The following is a 20,739-nucleotide window of genomic DNA, read 5'->3' as shown; positions in this document are numbered from 1 at the left end:
TTTTCTGTTTCCACCTGTAGTTCTGAGCAGGCTCGAGTAGCCATGTACTGCCGCCTAGTGGCTACATCTGTAAGTACCTCCTGGTTGGGCACCTGGACCCTTCACATTTAAGGCCACAAAGAGCTAACATCTACATCCATCCAGCCTTCTCTGTCAACTCCTTAACTGAATCCCGAACGAGAGTCTAAATCCAGAGGAAAAACAGGCCGTAAAACTAAAGTATTTTATTAATAATTTATTGTCAGTAAGAAAGACTGGCTAATGGTAGTTTTCAGTAAAAACCTTTACAAGACCGTTGCATCACAAATATACAGACACTATAAAAACTGTGTCGTGATGGTTTTGGTTCTAAACAGGTATGCAGAAGGTCCCCATTACACTTTCCAGTAATGAAAAATGTTTATAATTCTAAAATACAGTAACCCATTTAAGACATGTCCATGTAGAAGATCTTTCCTCCTCCTATGTACAGCTAGAAATGAAGGACTAATACTGAAATGTCTTAATGGAATGTCATACTTCAATGGAAGAGGACACAATGAAACCCTGGTTATATTAAAAAATCAGGGTGCTAGGTAATGACGCTAACACCACCAAATTTCGGTCAAAAACAAATGCACCATATGTCTTGAAAATCTAGTTAAAACTATGAAAAATCAAATCTGTACATAAAATTTACAAAAAAAAAGGAAAATTAAAATCAAATCTATATAAATACATGAATCATGCTAACAAGATGATAGGGCTGATTTTTCGTTTCATTATTTTAACAGACCAATGTAAATGCACACAGGTGTTCGGAAATGGCACGGCCAAAGGAAATCCCCCTCGCGTTACAGTAGGTTTGGACACCGGAAATGGCTAACTTGTCAAGAGGTGCGTGACTCAGTGCAGCCATGCCCATTTTAGCTCACGGAAAAAAAAAAAAAAAAAGCACTGAAGCACTGCTGCAGAGAACGATGTGGAAGATCATTTATATAATAATCTCCAGGTTCGTTAAAGTCCAGGCACTTTGGGGGGGAGTCTGAGCGTCAGACCTGCGTGTGTTGCTGGGCATCCAGCGGAGGGACCGTCACCTCTTCGAAGTGACCGTCATCCCCGCTCTCATAGTCACTCATCATGACCTCGGACTCCGCTTCACAGCACGCCGACACATCAGAGCAGGAGGCCGTGGAGGTATACACAGACATGGGCATGTTTTCTACAGGAGGAGCTTCAAAGTTTCTGGGATACCCTGGAGGGTAGGGGGCATAGGGTTCTCTGCACGTACTGTTCTCGCCGGGGCCTGCTTTTTGAGGTTCAGACATATCGACGGGATAGAAATTGGGCAGATACTGATTCAAGTGGAACCTCTGCCGGTTTCTCGAGGAAGAGCCCAGACTACCTGCGGCGGGCATGTCTCTGGGAGGGTGTATGGACTCAAACTGGTCGCTGAATTCCGGAGGCAAGGGGGGCAGTTCGTCAGGCACGGGGAAGTCTTCTGGTGGTGGTGGGAAATCGCTCTCAATGTCGTAGCCTCCAGGGTAATAGTCTGTGTCGATGGCATTTGGATCTGCTGAGTACAGAGGGGTCTGCTCGTCAATGACCTCGTAATTGGGGAACTCTTGTATATCTGGTAGAGGAACGCTGGGCATCCAATCCGATGTATCCCAGTGATACCCTTGGTAGAAAAGAGAACAGATTTCAGTGTCTCTTCTCCCCAGAGACTGTGAGAGTGGACTAAGAGCTCACTGTAACACACACAAATGCAAAGGCTTCCCACGGGTTTTTCCCTGTGGAAACCTCTGCTCATTGTTTGAGGGCCTCCCCCACCTCCAAGTTTGACAACCTCTTTGAACTAGGCTCTAGTTCCAAATGGGACCTAACTTTCAAGGAAACAAAACAAGTCTGAACAGAAGCAGTGTGCTAGCGTCTAAAGGACATGCGCTCTTCTACAAGCGATTCCCATCACCCCCCTTCAGCTCCTGCCCGTCATTCAGAACCCACTGCTCTATATGAAGGTATCTGTTCAGGCTCAGGACACAGTGAAGAAGTTTGGTCCTTTAAACGCTTGATGCAACTGTTTAAGGTAGTAAAAGTTATCTTTAACATGCTAACATTTAAAAAAATTCCTTTATAATCATATAAGCTTTATACTAAAAACTACGAATGACATTAAATAAGTATGTAACAAAGCATGCCTCCAAATCAAGCAAAATGCAATCCGACACTGAAAAACAGAGCACAATTTTGATCAACCAGTTTTTGTTACTTTTACAAGGACAAAGGATCATTTTAGGCTATATTTTTTTAAAAAACCTCCCGATGTGGGAATGCCCCCCTCCCCCCCCCCCCCCCCCCACCCCCCCCCCCCCCGGCAAGGATTACGGAACTCCTCTGACACACAGGCGAGGCGACGTGTTTAGAATGCAGCATACAAACAGCTCTGGACTTAGTTACTGCGGCAAACAAGTGAAGCAAGTCAGCCTTGGGTCAAATTTTACCAATGTTTTTTAGTGAGTATCAATGAACAACTGGCATGCATAAGTCACCTCTTGATTTGCTGAGGTCAGGAGCAGCCAAAGACTCTTTTGGTGGCAGAGTAGAGAGAAAAGAAAACATTTGTAATTAAAACAGAAAGACGGCTGAAAAGGCAATCAAGATCAGTACATAATACAATGCCAACTGTTTATCAAGGCCCAGTCAGCCATGGACCAGGCCTCTAAGCCATGATCTACGGAAGTTCCAAATGGCTGAGAAATGTACGTAGCGCAAATGAAACAGGACAGGGGAGGACAGGAAAAGATCGGGATGAGGAACTTTGCCAGGAAACTCAAACATGAATTTACTTTCTTTTCCTTTTTTTCTGGCAATCTGAACCTGAAAGCACAGGTTAAATAATTAAATTATTATTTAGTCTAAAGTCTAAAGGCTCTACTAAATGTAAATAGGAACTTAAATGACACCTTCATGATACTGAGCAATATGATGACAGAATCCAAATACATCTAAAGCTACATAAGACACACCTGACAGCACATTACAGCGCTCAAATGTACGTTACGTTCAGACAAATTCACCAACGTAGGGACTTGTGAATCGCTAGAAGAAACTCTCTGCAAACCTTGCCCATTCTGAATGTGACTTGACATTCCCATTGTCCCCTTCTCCTGGGAGAGAGCATGAGCTGTGCTTACTCCTGTCCCCCGCCCAGCACTGCAAGGCCGCTCGCTCCTTCAGAACTCCCATCTCATACCGGAACTCCAGCACGAAGACCGGGAAAGAAGAAGTAAATCCCACGTCAGTCAGGGCTTTGGCCCTGGGCAGGTTGCTTACCCTGGCTAAGCTTCAGGTTCTTATATTTGAAAGGGGAGTGGAAATCCCTTTATTAGGAGGATTAAATCAGAAAATGTAGGTCGAGCCCGAACTCCTAGGATTGTCGTGATTCTCATTCTTGGAAAGTAGTAATCATGGTAGAAACAGGGTCACTGCAATGCTTTTCGGAACAAAACCAATGCTTTCCATGCATTCTACAATGTTCCTGAAAACCCATGTAATAAATTTGGAACAAACAGGATCTGATTGATTGATGGTTCTCTTCCAGGAATTTAAAGCTAAAACTGAAACGACCATGGTGGTTCTAAAAAATGAATAAGCCAGTATTTAGTCAATGTGTATCTACAGAATTGTTCTTAAAATCTACTAAAAATGTGGTAATTTCTTTGAGAGGATTGACAACCTTTGTGACTCCAGAGGCACTCGATTCTTAAAATTCAAGCATTCAACTTTAAATACAGTTTCTATTATTTTTCAATGAAGGAGATCCCATGAAAGAACGGTTTTAAAGTTCTTTTTAAAATTCCATCAATATTTATAACTAAAATCCACTAGACAAAATACAGATTACTTTCTGATTGACCAAGACACAGTACCTGTTCTTAGGAAGGTACAACCCTCGGCCTGGCCTGCCCTATCCCGAAACCATCCTTCCTTCTCAACTCAATCCTGAAAACATACATGTCCTCCCAAAGACAATCCCCTACGCCTAATGCACTCTTGATGGTGTAATAAAAAGATAAATTCTAAACCCTCCTGGGGATGGGATTTACAGTTTAAAAGCTACTAGGCTGTGCAATTTACGTGTGATTACTCAAATTTCAGTGCATTAACAAAGGGCTGATTTAATTTAAAGTAACTTTAGGTGCAGATCAATGCCCTTTCACAGAATTGTGAACAGAGAGATAAAAGCTTCATATTAATTTTCACTAAACCATATAATGAAAATAATTACTTTCTGCCATGTTCTATCATTATCCTTGACCACAGTCAGGTAATTATAAAAGCTGTGTGTTAGTGTTATTCCTATGAAGAGGGTTTAAAAAAAAGTGTTTAGCTAGAATGACTTCTAAGCTTCTTAATCCTGTGTCATGTAAAGCCAAGTTGTCAAGATCCTATGGGTCATTTCTGGTATCTACACAAATTCACTGTGAGTGGAAAAAGAGACAAAGACGCAACACACATCAGAATATCTTTGTAACGTACCTCGATTATGAATATACATACACACCTGCACAGAAGTACTCAAGCCCGTCAAAACCACAAACGACTTTTTTTATAACACTACATACAACAGGCGAAAGCACTATTCTAGTGGCAGTCAGTATGAACACAAATACACAGCACACTTATCGTGACTATACCTTCTTCATCCACCGTGTCAACGACAGCGTTGACAAGGTGTATTACAGTCACTATGGAAGCTTGTGAAAAGGTTCAAAAGGAGTAAATTAGGAAAATCTTCAGTTAGAAAACAGTGCATTAAATAGGATTTCTTTACATTATATAATCTCTACCTAATTTAAAAACATGAAAACTTTAGCATAACACATAATATAATTATGCAGGACCCCTATACTCTCGCTATTATATAGCTTAGACATTTTTCTAATCAAGCGATACATATTTGTTATTAATCAAAGGGACAGAGTAACCACATTATACTATAATTTAAGACATATTTTAGCTCTAAGTTTTCTCACCTACAGATCTAGTCATGCCAAAACAATCCTTATTTTAATATCTCATGGGCAAAAGACTTCACATTTAAACAGTAAAGTGCTTGCTAAGCCAATTTGCTGGGTTTAATGAATTTGTACATTCCAAGAAAAAGTTAGCGTTACATAATAAGATAAAATACGTAACATAAATACAAAACTGGCTTTAATTCTGTTCTGTGTGCCCCCAACTCCAAATTTCTTATCTTTTTTGCAGACAGGCTAACAGCTGGGGAGCTAACATACCAGCAGAGAAATGCAGACTGTCTGCCTGGCTGTTTCCTAGGTAAATTCCCTTTTATTTGTAGATCAGACTGTTTTAAAGCATCTACGCCAAGATAAACATGTGTGCGTATGGTAAACTGAAAAATGGCCCTCCAAGATGTCCACATCTAATCCTGGGAGACGGGGAATATGTTAGCATCCCTGGCAAAGGGACCGACTTGGCTGATGTGATTAAAGATCTGGAGATGGGGAAGATTTTCCTAAATGGTCTGCAGGAGCCCAATGTATTCACAAAGGTCCTTAAAAGGGCAGAATCTCTCCTAGCTGTGGGTGTAGGAAGCAAAGACTACAGGAGAATGGCTGAAGAGAGGCAATGCTGTCTTTGCAAGAAGACAGGCTTCTAGAAGCTGGGGAAGGTCAGGGAGCAGGATCTCCTCTAGAGGGGGCAGAAACACAGTAGCCCTGCCAATACCTCCGTGTGAGCCCACTGACCTGTGGTGGGATTCCTAAACTACAGAACTGTAAGATGATAAATGTACCTTGCTTTAAGCCACCACATTTGTGGTAATCTGTTACAAAAGCCTCAGAAAACTAAAAATATAATTAACAGACTTTATGACTGATAAAAATTAAAATACAAACACTCCTGGATATGTTTTCTTTCTCACACTGCGTTTTCCAGAAATTAACTTTCATAACTAACAGACCACAGTTTATTACAAGTATTTAGGACTATTAAGAAGAATGATGTTTCGAGGAAAACACTGACAAGATTCTGAAATGTATTTATGAAGAGCATTTTAGGAACCAAAATATAAATTACATAAACTGGCAACACTACTGTTTTAAATTAAACCTAATGGAAGAAAGGATCCTATTCTTTTGGTTTAATGAGCAAAGCTATGCTCAGAGACTCCGTTACTAAGTAATAAATAATAAACACAGGTGAACTCTGATCCGACACATAACAGGCTTGGAATCAGAAATGAATGGAGTCAACTCATGGCCATCTTTAGTTTGGAAAAAGACTGCAATATATTATGAACTGTATTACTCTGGGTTTAGAAATAAATGATAATGGGTTATTTCTTTCCACCAAATATTTGAAATGGTTAAACACATTACATTTTTAAGGAAAAAAAAAAAAGTCAAACTTACTAATTCTGAGCTGCAAAAATTTCCACCAACAACTATTTTATTACTGAATATTGACCATTTTCTCTACTGGTATGTGTTAACATGGCAAAGCTGGTTATTAACGCAGTTTACCTAGGGAAATCAGATCAACATAACTGGCATCAAAGATCCCACTGTCAAACTTTCTTCATTAGAAATATAATCAAACTTACTAGCAATCTCTTAAACTGCGCTCTCAGTCAGTACGCTCTGATCCAAATGGGAGCTGGGGCCGCAGGGGAGTTGGGGGAAGAGACAAATAAAACCTTGTAATAGCGAAGGAGCTACCGGAGCTGAACACTTCCGACTACCGCTTTGCCACCCGGGGGGCACAGGAGTAGGAGGATGGGTCGGGGGCTGTGCTTAAGAAAGCTGCTGCACTTTTTTTTTTTTTTTACCCCCACAAAATCTCTAGAACATTTACTGTTGTGGGGAAAAAAAAACCAAAAAGCCCTAATCAGAAAAGATCTTCAGTATATTTTCTTCCCTATTTCTGACCAGCTGCTGCAGTTCAAATGCCTATCCCGTTAGGAATGTCTGAAATATTTTCCCCCGCAGATGTTCATGCAGGTTGTACAAGGGGCTGTGGGCTGTGTACCGGTGGTCCCGAGTGGGACGTGACCACAGTCAGAGCCTCCACGAGGGCACCGGGCACACCCGCAACATTCCACACGCCGCACCACGCCCACAGCGCGGCATTTCAAAACTCTTTACTCACCATTATCATCGCACGACTCGGACTGGAAGGAGCTGAGGGACTGCACCTCCGACAGGCTTTCCCGGGCGCTGTATGGGTGGGAAGGCTTTTCCTCCAGGGGTTTCTTGGAGAGACAGGGATCAAGGTCCACTACCTTAGCTAAAAGGAAGAGGTGACAACGGTCAGCCCCGTGAGGGTGAGGCCTCTGGGTGGTTCACTGCTGTGTCCTCACACAGAGCAAGCAGCACCCAAATACTGCCTGGCCCAACTATGGGAACAACTGAAAGAAAAAAGGAGCATCTGAAAAGCAAACCAAAAACCTACAAACCTGCAAGCATTCTTGCAGATTCACAGCACAGAAAAATTCTCAATAACCCCGCTTGTGGAGATCACGAGACAGTATGGGGACTTAAAACTTCCTCTTAAAAAGGCATACATAGCCATTTTTAAAGCATCAAAAGATATGGTAGGCCACTGCTATAAATACTAGCACTTCTGACTTTAAAAATCCATCATGCCAAATGCCCTTCCTAATTTGTCATAAAAAGCCCCCCAAATCCTAATCGAGAGCCCATATCCATCCCCAAAATGACAGGCTCTCTCCCGAATATTAGTGTGAGCAGGACTAGATTCAGGTCCTCGATGCCCAGGACATCACAGCCCCGGCGCTCCGCCAGGGCAAGCTTCTCACATCACACCCAGGGTCTCTGGAGTGTGAGCCTACATATCAACACCACAGGCTCCACAACGTGACTGGACCCAGCCGAAGCTCTGGCAAACTGTACAAGGTCACCGTTCAGCTCAGTGACATTTTATGCAGATGCAAAGGGCCACTCTTACTGTCGTAGTCGAAGTCCCAGCTGGGTTTCTGTATGGAGTCGCTGTCGGAAGGGGAGTTTGAAGGCGGCGGTGGAGGCAAGTTTGGGGCCACGCTGCAGACGGCCACGGCTTTCCGGTGTCCGTGCACAGACTCGGGGTTAAAGGTGCTGAACTCCGGATGCTCTGGGATGGCAGATCCTTCAAAGGAATTGCGGTCCAGGTTGTTCCTGGAGTCGCTCGGAATGCTTGGAGTGTAGGAGATAGGACGGACAGGCACCTGGGGGGGTATGTCTGAGTAAACGTTCTTATTGAGCTTTGCATCGAAATACGGTCTTTGCAAGAAAGCGGCGCTGGGGCCCAGGTGCTTGTCCTCGGGTTCAGCCTGCTGTTTCTGCTTCCGACTGATCATCTTGCGGCAGAGGACAAACACCACCACCAGCAAAAATATCCCCGTTACGAAGACGAGAATGCCTATGCCCTCGGCCAGTCCGATGTTCCAGGGAGTGGACACGTACTGATTGGGCGAGGCGTCCTCACAGTGTCTGCCCTTGTACTCTTGGCTGCAGTTGCAGTGATAGGAGCCGTGCGTGTTCTCACACAGCGCCCCGTTGCGGCAGGGGCTGGTGGCACACTCGTCAACGTCGCTCTGACACCTGCCAAGAACGAGGACAGACACTTGCCACACACGTCGCGCCAGGCCACGCCCGCGGTTCCCAGAGACCAGGGACCGACCGAACCCAAACAAAACAGAGGCGGTAACCACCAAAAACACTACCAACAACAGTCGTGACCACAAAACACCTCTCGAGGAGTAATTAAGCACGAGAGTCTATACTGGGGACGTTGGGGAGATAAGCATTGTGTCACGCCCTATTTAACTGCCAGGTGACTAAACCAAACTCCCGGGCTAAGCATTCAGTCTGTGTCTGATTCTCTTTGCTCAGAATGTGCATTTGGATAAACCGTATGCTGGAAACTGTCCTAACAGGCTGGGCTCAGATTTCTCATCTCCCTGCTTGGAAATACAACGGTCGCATAAAACATGGGAAAGGTTAGAAAACTGTTTCCCATTTCAAGACATTTCTCCTGCTGAAAACCTCCCACGGCCCCTCCCCTGACGGAACCTTCCGGGGCCTCTCCACGCCCTCTGCTCTTCCAAGCAGGGGCCCTGTGCAGATGTGCCCGGCCCGTCCTAAACCCTCCCTCCCTTAATAAAGTGTATCTACTGCCCCCCCATACTCAACGGCCATTCAACATTTGAGACATTTTTGTCAAATATATTAGGTATCAGTTGACTGGAATTAGGAAGGTCAACTTAGGAACGGAGACCACGTGACTGATGGCAAAACTCATGACTCTAAGCACCGCTGAACGCAGCTCACACTCAGAGCCTTCACAAGAGACCGACGGTGCACACTTCAGGGAGGCATGAGGCACGTACAAAGAACATGCACAGAGTCACTTTATAAATGGAATGAGTGAAAGGGCATCTGGGAACTAAAAACTCGCCTCCTTCAAGGTGTACGCAAGCCCCGCTGTGCCTCATTTTCCTCCCCTGGAAAACGGGTGCTAGACGCTAGATAAATGTTAGTTACGGCATATTCTGAAGAGAGGTCACGGTCATCCCACTCCGAAGACCGGTAACCACCTCCATGCGTGTCTGCCTTAATAAAACCATCATTCCACAAACACGTCCTGCCTGCGAGAACCTTGCTGATCAAGATCTCTGAAGCGCAGAGGTAGGTATCCTCAGGCACTACGCTGTGTTTACCTGCTCAGTATTTTAATGAGTGAAAGGATAAAGTCTACAAGGACCTAAGGGTGGGGAACATGAAAGTCCAAAGCAACGTCGCCCAAATGAATAAAGTTCTGTCGCATCTGCGAATTGACGTGACACGACAGGGAGACGCAAATACAAATGTTGGAAGAGGCCAGTTACCTTTCTCCCCTAAAACCCGAATCACACTGACAGACAGCACCGTCCAAACTGTCAAAGCACGTTCCACCGTTTTTACAGGGCTCATCCTTGCAGTAAGGGCTAAGCTGGCACCTGGAGGACACGGAAAGAGGCATCAACGTCACACTTTCACTGCAAAGGAATCCAGCACAACAGAGAACAAGAAGTAAACGTAGTCCTACGTATGAAAGGGAGGCATTTTAAGAAGTTTCATCCAGAGGGCTACACCGACCTCTGACCGGTGTATAATCCTCTGCACTGACACAGAAAGTCCCCGTTGTCCACGATGCACGTGCCACCATAAAGACACGGGTTGGAGGAACACGGGTTGACGCTCAACTCACAGTATGTCCCGATGTACAGGGCGCTGCATTTGCAGTAATAACCTGCAGGAGCGAAAGGGAACAAAAAGGTCCAATCATTCAATAACTCAAAGAATCTATCTCAGTATAATATTGGTTTTGACTTTTAAGAGAAACCTTCGTTCTCTGAGACCCATAGAAGTTAGTACAATTCGTATTCCCTCTGGGTACGATGTCGTCGTTATCAACAAAATCTAACTTCCACTGTTGGTATAACCAAACCAAAAGAGCTGAAGAGAGAACTCATCATCAGCTTGACTTAACCATAATTTATGTAAGGTCACTGGGCCAAGCGTAGAGAGCAGGGAAAAACAGTCCTTTATTTGAGTGGCCATGCCAACTAACAAAACTTACTACCAAACATCCCCATTTATTTGCAGCTCCCAAACTTTTAAAGGCTGAGATAATAATGTGAAAGTATTCGGAAGACTATGAACTACCATCAAGGGAAGGTGATTGTCCAATGTGGCCAAAGGAGCACAAAGAATGTCAGACTTTTGCAAAGACTGTGACATGGGACAGGGTGGTAGACTTTTTCCAGCTGTTTCTGGGGCAGGACTGCACTTCCCTGCTGCCTCTGAAGGTGGGCACGGCTGTGGGAGTTTCTTTGGCCAAAGATGCGATACTCTAGAGAGCTAGAAGCTTTAGGAGCCCGTGTGTGGCACCACTTTCTCGCCCTCCTGCTGCTACAGGGATCGTGCTTGCACGTTTCAAGAAAATGCTTCTCTCAGTCTCATCCCTGAGTCAACGAGGACAGCGTCCTTGCTGACCTGACTTGGACAAGGAACATGAGCACAGGATAAACTTTCATACTTTCATGCAGAGTATTATTCTGGGGATAACCTGGCCTGTTCTTTGTGTGGTGTATGCACAAACACTTCCCAAAGAAAATAACACAAAGCCAAATCCTTGGAAATCCCAGTGAAGTGCTATTCTGATTTTTGCTCCATTAATTACACAAAGCTCTCTCCTGATGAGGCACCATGACTGTCCTTTCATAGCTTCTATTACTGGGAAGGGGACAAACAGGGCAGGTTAACAAACGCCACAGAGTACTCTACTACGCTAAGGCTTCAGGACACGACTGGCGACACTTCAGGAGGGTTCAAGGCATTCTGGAAAACCAAACCCCGTCTGTAGCAAGGCCAGCAGTCCCTAGGTGCTGAGCCATCAGATCTAAGGGAGCTCTCAAGGAGGACTGAGCGTACGGTTCTGAGTCCCACTGGCTCAACGCCGATGTGGTTGGAAGAAGAGTGCGCAAAACAAACACACAGCACAAGGAAGAAGAGGGCAGGGTTAGCTGTGGTTCACCAGTGGTTCCTGGTGCAGAACGAGGAGGTCCTGCAGCCTGACTGGGGGAAGAATCCTGAGTCCAGCCCTGCTCTGGTTTCCCTCCATTCCAACACTGACTGCAGGATCTGACACCATCGTGTGAATGGGAAGGGAAAACAAAGACTTGAGGAACTTGCCAAGGGCCTCCGCGCGTAACGCTCTGAAGATGACTAGCATGACGAGGCCTACCTCCAGGAGGTGAGGGGTGGCAAATGCCTCCGTTCTGGCAAGGGTCGCTTGAGCAGTCTTCGGTAGCTGTTAGTAAGCACCCAGGAGAGACGTCCACCCATTCTTCAATGTGCGCGTGGCTTCTCGGCTTGTTATTCAGAGGGAGCTCCTGCCCATTCAAGTAAATGGAGTCCATACAGCCCCTGAAACCGTTCCCGACTTGGGGGCTTCTCCCGTGCCTGGTGCCTTGCTGACGGATATGGCCACCGAAAAACACATGGTTATCCAGGTTTAGGGTTTTCAGGGTCCCGGGGGCTGTGCCTGACGCCGTGTGAACTTGGTCCAGAACCAACCTAGCATAGTTTCCATTCACTTCTAGAGACACGGCATGCCACAGCCCATCATTGACTTGAATGCTCTGCACAGACACGATGCCAGGACCACTTCCACAGTCAAACTTGTACTGTAGCCTTCCGTTATGAATCTGTGATAAAGACAATCACCGTTCACATTACCCTCGCAGGATCGTCAACGAGGAACGCTGACCAAACATCCAAAGGAGAGGTAGGTTTGGCGACTGAAGGGAAAGTGAGTGAGACTGCATTTTAAGCACTGCAGAACACACGCTCGTCTCATCACTGCGCCAAGAGTAGAAATGAACCTAACGCAAGTTCAAGTGCCAACTGCACCTCCAAAAAGCATCATGGAAATCACCCACAATTAACTGTTAACTGAATACCAACCAAAAATAGCATCAGGTAAAATCAAAAGTGGATCATGCATTTAAAAAAAAAAGGTAATTATCACTTACAAGCACTTGTGAATACTCTCTATAAACTGTCTAACATTAATAAGATATAATACCACTTGGAGTTTGAATGTTAACTGTCACATGACCTAAAAAAGTTCTGAGACACTGAAGTCCATTTCTATACTACTGCAGAGCAAAAATAGCTTTTTAGCCCAAGAGTCTAAAACTCATAGAGGTATCAAGGAACTATTTAAGTGTGGAATAAAACCATTTCCCTTAATTTTTTTTTTTTTTTCCAAAAATGGACAATGTGAACATGAAATGGAATTCCGTGTTTTTAAGGTCTTCGGGTACAAAAACGTACCTCCAAGATGCTGTAGTCAGTCCCACGTGCGTACATCACAACCGCGTGAGCCGAGTACGTTCTGAGCCTCATGGTCAGTTTCATCTCCAATTTGTTTTCATTTTCCATTAGACGGTATTTCACAAAGCTGTTTCCAGTAAATGTTACAGATGAACTCCCTGTGAATAGGAAAACATAAATCAGAACCAAGCTGAAGCATATTTGTAAAAGTGAGATTCCCCCCAACACTGATCCAAGTTTTAAGGTTACAACATTACAAAATTCAATTCAATGGAAAATGTCTATTTGCTTTAATAAAAAACACAGCATAACTGGATTTCCTTTTGGAAGAGAATTGGACTATTGTATGAGAGAGAAATGAATTCTAGAACAATGAAAGATCTAAATATAAAAAGGTTCAATATAAAATTATTAGAAGACAATTAAGGAAAATATTTACATAGCCTCAGGTGGTTTGGGGAAACTTTTCAAGCAAAATACAATGAAATTTGCAAAAATGATGAAAATAATATCACTCACCAGAGGTGGAAATAGTTATGTAAAACTATACAGAACCGACAAAAATTAAATTTCAAAATGACAAGAAATACTGTAAACAAATCAAAACACCAATAATAGACAGTGGGATGGAGATAACATTCATGCTCACAGCACACAGAATGTTCTACACACTAAAAACAAGAAACAGACAAATAACCCCAGCAAGCAAGCAAAGAATATGAACAGGCCAGTCCAAGAGAGGAAATGGTAGTAGGAATAAATAAAACTTTCACAAGAAGCTGGAGCAATGCAAACTAAAATAACCAGGTATCATTTCATGCCCACTGGATGGGGGAATTTGTTTTTTAATTGAAAACCATATGTTGGTAAGAGAATGGGGAGTGAGACGGTCACACATGACTGCAAGAAAGGAATTGGTGTAACTTTCTGGGAAACTAATATAATGGTATATTTAAAAATTAAAAATATAATTAATCTTTTTTTTTTTTTTTTTTAAAGATTTTATTTCTTTATTTGACAGAGACACAGAGAGAGAGGGAACACAAGCAGGGGGAGCAGGAGAGGGAGAAGCGGGCTCCCCGCGGAGCAGGGAGCCAGACGTGGGGCTCGATCCCAGAACCCTGGGATCATGACCTAAGCCGAAGGCAGACGCTTAACGACTGAGCCACCCAGGAGCCCCAAAAATGTAGTTAATCTTTGACGTAGTAAATCCTAGTTTTAGAAAGCACCAATAAATAAGACTATATGTATAAAAGTACTTTTTAAAAAATTAAAAGTATAATTAACATACAATGTTATATTAGTTTCAGGACTACCACGGAATGACTCAGCAATTCTGTCCATTCCTCAGCGCCTCACCATGATTAAGTGTAGAAAAGGATTCATTTTTAACACAAGAAAACATCTTTATAACCTCAAGCTCTATGAATAAGGACAAAGTTGGAAAACCATGGTATAACCACTGGAAAGCATTAGGTTTACGGCCACGGACTTGGGAAGATGCCCACGACATACGTTAAGCCATGGAAAAGCAAACAGCAAACTCTGTGAGATGTGGTAACTTTTTTTTTTTTTGGTAAAGATAATGTGGGAAAAATCACTCTGAATGTGTACATATGGGACTGTATGTTGACATGACCACAATCACAGAGAAGGAAGAGTGTCACTAGTAACTCAGGGGTGGGTTGTCATACGTAAGAGGAAGGAAAAGTGACTACTGCTCTCGATTCATTTGTATGCTGGACTTGTTATAATAAATGCACTTTACAACGTCTGTCAACCCCAATAAAGAAAACGATGGCAAGAAACACTTGAAAGTGACTTTTAAAAACAGGAGCGTGCTTCATCACTGAACTCCTACCTGGGCACTGACCAAACCTGCCACCCGGGCAGACGCAGGTGTATCTGTCGTCTCTGGGATCGGAGACGCACTCAGATCCCTCAGGGCATGGACTGTCTTCACATCCGTGATGGACAAGTGGGCATCTTCCCTCTGTTTCAAAAACAGAGGGAAAATATAGTTCAAGAAAATGATCGTTACTGTGTAGCCTGCAAAGGCTTCCCGTGAAATGATCTGTACCCCTGCTTTCATCTACTTCTGTGTGTTACCTTTGCAGAGACACACGGCTGTTCTGTGGTGATGCGGAGTCACAAAACTCAGTCTGGCCGTGCTATGCGTTGACATAACGTTTTCATCCACGGTCACCTTCTCGTCACAGAATTTCCATGGGCAATCCAGTCCTGCACAGAGCTTCTGGAATACATCCAGTATCCTGACACCAATGATTTCCTCAATATCGGTCACGGAAGAATTAATCTTGTGCAGAAGCTGTTTGGTTGAAACCGGGGCACTACCTGATTTCTCTACGAAAAGCAAGACATCCAGATGTGGATGAGGTTCAGAGGGCTGCAGACTGACAATCTGTATGTCGTTCCTTCTCACACCCAAGACGTTCCGTAAAGCCCGCTGAAAGTTGCGCCAGTAGTCACCAACAAATTCTTCCGGGGTGAGATTGGCGAAGCGGATAGCAACGGTGTGGTTCAGCATCTCCTGTGTGATCTGTCGGATGTGCACTGTGACGTCCGCCACCGTTGTAAATTTCCCATCGGTGACGCTGACGTTAAGAAGGTACTGCCCTACATCTAGCTTTTTGTGGGCTATCAGCTTACCCCCGGTGCTGGAAACAGAGAAAAGCTTGTCCATTTGGGGATCCAGACTGTAGCTTAACGTGTCATACACGTCTTGGTCCGTTGCGTGAATCTTCCCAATGACGCCGCCTGAGTATTCCTCTCCAAAAGCAGTAATGAAAATCTCTAGTGGTAAGATTGCAGGCGGATAAATGCTCTCCTCAATGACCCTGATGTCAATATATGTCAAAGATGACAAGGGAGGCTTTCCATTATCTGCCACCTGTGAGAAAATTAAAACAAAACAAAAACACCTTTGTCGTCTTTGTCATTGTTTACAACTTCTTACTCAAAATACATTTACATTGTTCATGTTTTAAAAAATTACCAATTACTAGATAGTTATTTCTTCGTAAGAAGCCTACAAGGAAAAGGATAAATGCTCCTTCATAGCCCTTTCACTAACTCATAAGGAAGCTTAGCTCCATCAATGTCCATGATGAAGTAACCAAATGAATAAATGAGACCCCTCAACGTGCCCTGGGATAAAAACAAAGGCATGGCAAAAAAAAAAAAAAAAAGGACCACAATTCTATTCATTTTGTTTTATCATGAAACGTTAAGCTATTTACATACAAGGAGATAGCCCCCAAAGGATCTCTCCTCTAGGAATCCACAGCAAAATCATGAAGACTTTCATACCTTAACATGCAGTAGGTAATGATCTTTCACCTTCCTCTTTATGGCAGCTGATGTCAGGAGGACCCCTTGCTGGTTCACTTCGAAGGCCCCGTGGTCATTCCCACTCACAACAGTAAAGAAGAAGGGTGGGCCGTTATGCGAGGAGTCCTTGTCGGTCACGACCAGCTGCAGTACGCTGAAACCCACCGGCTTATTTTCCTGCAGGGTACAAGAACCAAAAACGCCTCGACTTTCAACAAAACCAAATCTATACGGCAGGAGACACAGGCAGGTTTTCTGTTACGTGATGTATACAGAAAACAAAGCCTTGCTGTGTTCCACTGGATAGGAGAAGAGAGAACAGGGGGTGGGGGTGGGGGGCAGTGATGGGGAGGAGAAAGGGGCGAAGGGGAAAGGTGGGAGCTTGGGGAGGGCACATGTGAGAAGAAAGGATGCATGGGGAGCAGAAGTGCGAGAGGGATGGAGTGGGGGAGGAGGAAAAGAAAAGTGGATTAGATTCTGTGATGCTCAAATACGGGATAGCAGAAAATCAGATGAAGGATCAAGCTAGTGAGAATGTCTTAAAAAAGCAAAGCACAAAAAGGAGAGAGAAAAGCTTGGCTGGATCTTGAAAACACTCATTTTTTAGTATTGATGGACTCATTTTACTCTTCCTGTTTTTCTAAAAAGTAGTCTTTGGAGAAGAAAGATATTTCAAACGAACAACTGAGGCCAATGGAAGAGCTCATTTCAAAAGGCATGGGCTCGATGAACCACTGAGCATCCCCGAGATTACCTGGATAATGACACTGTAGTTTCCCTTGGAGAAGACCGGAGCATTGTCATTGACATCCGACACGTCGATGTTCACGGTGGTCGTGTTGACCCTGGGCGGACTGCCATTATCAGACGCCTGAACTGTGAGTGTGTAACCTGAAATCTTTTCAGACACAAAACAAAGAGAACACATGTCCACTTCACAAGGCCCAAACACAGGGTTTCATCAGAAGGGGACTGAGAGCCTGGAAGGGCAGACCTGTGTACCCGTCCTCACTTGCTGTCTTGTATGTGGGCAATTCCCCAATCTACAAACAAGCACGCTGCAAATATCTACACAACGGAACGTATGCGCTCAACAGGAAAAGTTACCAATGGTGGTTAGATTCTCTGATGCCTCTCTAAACATACTCATTCCATCTTTAAAAACCTGCAGATTAACAGAAATTACGACAGAGAAGTAATACAAACAATGAGAAAAATGTTAACAGGGCTCGAAAGCAATTGCTTTTTTAAGTGACAGGGATGGCAGCTTTCTCTAAGGCCCAAGTGGGACTGTCAGCCCAAAGCCAGAGGAAGTGGTCTTCCAGCTCCGAGGGCTCAGTCATCTTCAACACCTCAGGACACGCCAGATCACCCTCCCCCATCACTCGTACACTCAGATTACAATCCCCTGTCCAAATCCCTGAGGAGGAGTTCTTCGTGACCCCCTACAAAGGAAAGTGCATCAAGTGACGTGGGCTCTGTTCAAGGGCAGTCCCCTGTGAAGCTTTCTCCTCAAGAAGGAGGTGGAAGACACCAGAAAGCGAGCTAAACCCCGGAGTATGTTCTGCAGAATATGAGCCCTGCAAGATGCTCCAACGGGAAAGGGCAAATGGCCTGGGACACACCGCACGCCATCACACCGGACATCAGTGCACCGAAGGAGCTAAAAAGCGCATCAGTCACACTCAGTTTTGTTTGGCCAGCAGTATGGCAACCTTAAGCCTAACAGTCGTGCTTCCTGAGCTCTTGCAAAGTCCCTGCTCAGAAGTAACAGGACGCAAAAGGAATGAAAGAATTGAGACTTGACTGAGGTAGCTCATCACTATCTTCCCAAATTCCTCTCAGCTTTACCTGTTAGTGTTCTGAAACTATACTCCATTACCACCAATGTCCTTTGAATTCACTTCTGGACTTGGTGACCTCGCCAGGCAGCTCCCTGAGTGTGAGTGGACGGACGGAGAGACGGAGGGATGGAGGGACGGGGGTGCAGCCCAGCTTTCCTCTCTCCGGTTGCTCACATTTACCTCACTCCCTCCAACTGCCTCTGTCATCATCTCCAGAGGTCTGTGCCATATCTGTATTTCCAGCTTTCAGGTCTCTTAAGTTTGAGTAAAATCTCCAAATGCTGGCTGAAAATCTTTCCTTCATGCGCCACTCTCCTCTAGAACTCGACTCATCAGACCCCACCGGCCACCACCACTCCCAGGGCAAAGTCAACGGCCTCCCAACGCCCCGGCTCTCCGGGAGGGCGGGCCCCAGCCACGGCCAGGCAGGAGAGAACCGACATCTCGGACGCCACCGCTTTCTATGCGGGGCCATATCGGAGCTTTGCGGACCCGGATTTCTCCTTCACGAGGTCTCTGAATTTGTCTGCTCGCTCACTCGCTCATCATGGCACCTCCCAACCGGGCTCTTGCTGCCTCACGGTACGGTACCCGGCGCTGGTGAACACCACGCACTCCCACTGTGACACCCTCACACCAGTCTCCCCGGAGAGTTACCCCCAGGCTCCCAACTGCTCGCTACCTCCCTGCCGCCTGCAGCATCCAGCCTGAGCCTCTGATCCGTTCCTTGCACACCTTTCTACCATGTCCCTCACTTCTTGGTGGGATTCCTCTACTCCAATACAACCCAAAATAATCACCTAAATACACACCACGTCCTCCTTGCCCCATGCCTCTGTTCACGCAGTTCCTCACGGGGACTCCCAGTCTCTCAACGACTATGTTTTCTGAGTCTCTGCCATTATTGAAAACCCAGCAACTAGCTCCATGAAGGGCCTCCAAACACTGGAGCCAAGAGTAGTTTCTTCCTGAAGATAAACCTTTTTATCCAAACTTCTATCAGCATGAAACATGTCTCTTATATTCTTGAGATTTTCCTACTGGAATTGCTTTTCCAAGTGTTTGTACCTCGCTTGTCAGTACCGGAACAAGGCTGGTTCTACCCTTCTCGTACGTCCCATCATGTGACAGATGGGAGCACAAGGAAACTCTATGTACTGATTTGGTAATTTGTAAACAATTTAAGCCAAACTTTTGCACGTACTGTTTCCCGGTCTAGAAGCTTGGTCACTTTCACCTCTCCTCTGGTAGGGTCAATTGTAAATGGACTTCCTTGGTTACCATCTGTAATTGAATAGCGAATGTGGCTGTTTGAAGGTCCATCAGCGTCATCAGCCATAACCTAGAAAACATCACACTCCTGCTTAGGAGACAGCTAAGGAAGGGGCGGGAGTCTACTAAGCCAATTTCTGATATCAACAGCCAGCTGTTATAAGGCAGTAATTTATAACAGAGCCAGTAATTGATTGGGATAACAAAAGACATTTCCACATCTTCCAATTATTTTCGATTAAGGCCACGACAAAAACTGGATGGACCCTCCGGAAATTTCCTTCAAAGATCCAGAAGAAGAACATGGTAAGGGAGAAAATACACACCGTGATGACAGACTGCTCGAGAGGGGCATCCTCACTGACCACTGCCGTGTAGGTGTCTTGGCTGAACACAGGGGAATTGTCGTTGATATCGGTTACGTTAATGCTCACAGTTGCAACATCACTTAATGAAGGCGAGCCTCCGTCAGTGGCCTCGACAGTCAGGTAATATTCATGAGAGCTTTCATAATCCAGATTCTCAAGGATAAATATGGCCCCTAGATGGAAGAGCAAAATGACTTCCAGGACTTTTAAATGTTACCACTTCCTCCTACTGTGATGGGAACACACTTCCAAACAAACACTTCCATTTCTGCCTCAAAAGTCTGCTTATCATTTATTTAGGTTTTCTAATATCTTAGTTCAGCAATTAAAAAGTATGAGTTTGCCCATCCCCGGATGCTCATTTATTTCTCTGTGGTATTTAAATTGCTCCTGCAGTCAACACTACCCACATCCCACTGTAAAAATGATTATATTTCTCCTCTCTTCCAAACCACCATCTCCTATAGACATCCCTCTAATAATGTAGAAAGGAAACAGAAGAATTCTACTCTGGGCTTTTATTTTCCTTTCTCTTCTCTCATTGTTTCTCTTTTATAGAAATGTGTATCCTTTTTTTAATATCTCCAGAATAACTATTTACATCTTGTCACTAAGAAAGAATCCCTTTTTAACAATTCCTTTAACACCCTTCTTTATAGTCCATCCTATAAAGGAGCCCTAAAAATAATAATTCTATGATATGCATTAAAAAAAGGTTTTAAAATAGCATCGCCACACACCTACTCTTCATCTGCAATAGTCACACGCAATTAAATACGGTGTGAATGGAGTGACTTTCTGCAAGGTTAGGAGACTTACCGCTGTTTTAGACCACAGGTTAACAAGACAACAAAAGTGTTTACGCAGCAAGCGTCAACAGCTCCTACGACTCTTGACCTTGTCGACAGTCATTCAGTTTGACTCAGAGTACTTCGGCTATTCTATGTAACTAGCATAATGAAGACGCCAATTTTAATGAATTATCAGATGCCCCCTATAGAAATGAAGATCAAAGGGGTC

General features: G+C 44.5%; 1 protein-coding gene across 2 annotated transcripts in view; it reads right to left on the bottom strand.

The window, feature by feature from the left end:
• Positions 1–220: 220 nt before the first annotated feature.
• FAT1 (FAT atypical cadherin 1) overlaps positions 221–20,739 on the bottom strand; it is a 129,065-nt gene continuing 108,546 nt past the window's right edge. The window contains exons 15-28 of one of the 2 annotated variants that reach the window (XM_035004200.1): positions 19,678–19,892; positions 19,284–19,421; positions 16,990–17,133; positions 16,215–16,412; positions 14,994–15,795; positions 14,746–14,877; positions 12,885–13,042; positions 11,791–12,253; positions 10,140–10,293; positions 9,890–10,000; positions 7,972–8,603; positions 7,153–7,290; positions 2,532–2,567; positions 221–1,660 (exon numbers count right to left, since the gene is read on the bottom strand). In XM_035004200.1, coding sequence (XP_034860091.1) covers positions 1,032–1,660; positions 2,532–2,567; positions 7,153–7,290; positions 7,972–8,603; positions 9,890–10,000; positions 10,140–10,293; positions 11,791–12,253; positions 12,885–13,042; positions 14,746–14,877; positions 14,994–15,795; positions 16,215–16,412; positions 16,990–17,133; positions 19,284–19,421; positions 19,678–19,892 — 3,950 coding nt within the window. In that variant the 3' untranslated portion in view covers positions 221–1,031. Of the gene's footprint in view, positions 1,661–2,531; positions 2,568–7,152; positions 8,604–9,889; positions 10,001–10,139; positions 10,294–11,790; positions 12,254–12,884; positions 13,043–14,745; positions 14,878–14,993; positions 15,796–16,214; positions 16,413–16,989; positions 17,134–19,283; positions 19,422–19,677; positions 19,893–20,739 lie in introns of those variants that run through there. The other variant, XM_035004199.1, reaches the window with a different exon arrangement.

The sequence above is a fragment of the Mirounga leonina genome, unplaced genomic scaffold (genome assembly GCF_011800145.1).
Source record: "Mirounga leonina isolate KUSES-001 unplaced genomic scaffold, KU_Mleo_1.0 Mir_128, whole genome shotgun sequence".
NCBI classification, from domain to species: Eukaryota; Metazoa; Chordata; class Mammalia; order Carnivora; family Phocidae; genus Mirounga; species Mirounga leonina.
The sequence above is the reverse complement of the archived record's forward strand: the minus strand, read 5'-3'. Positions and strand labels throughout refer to the sequence as shown.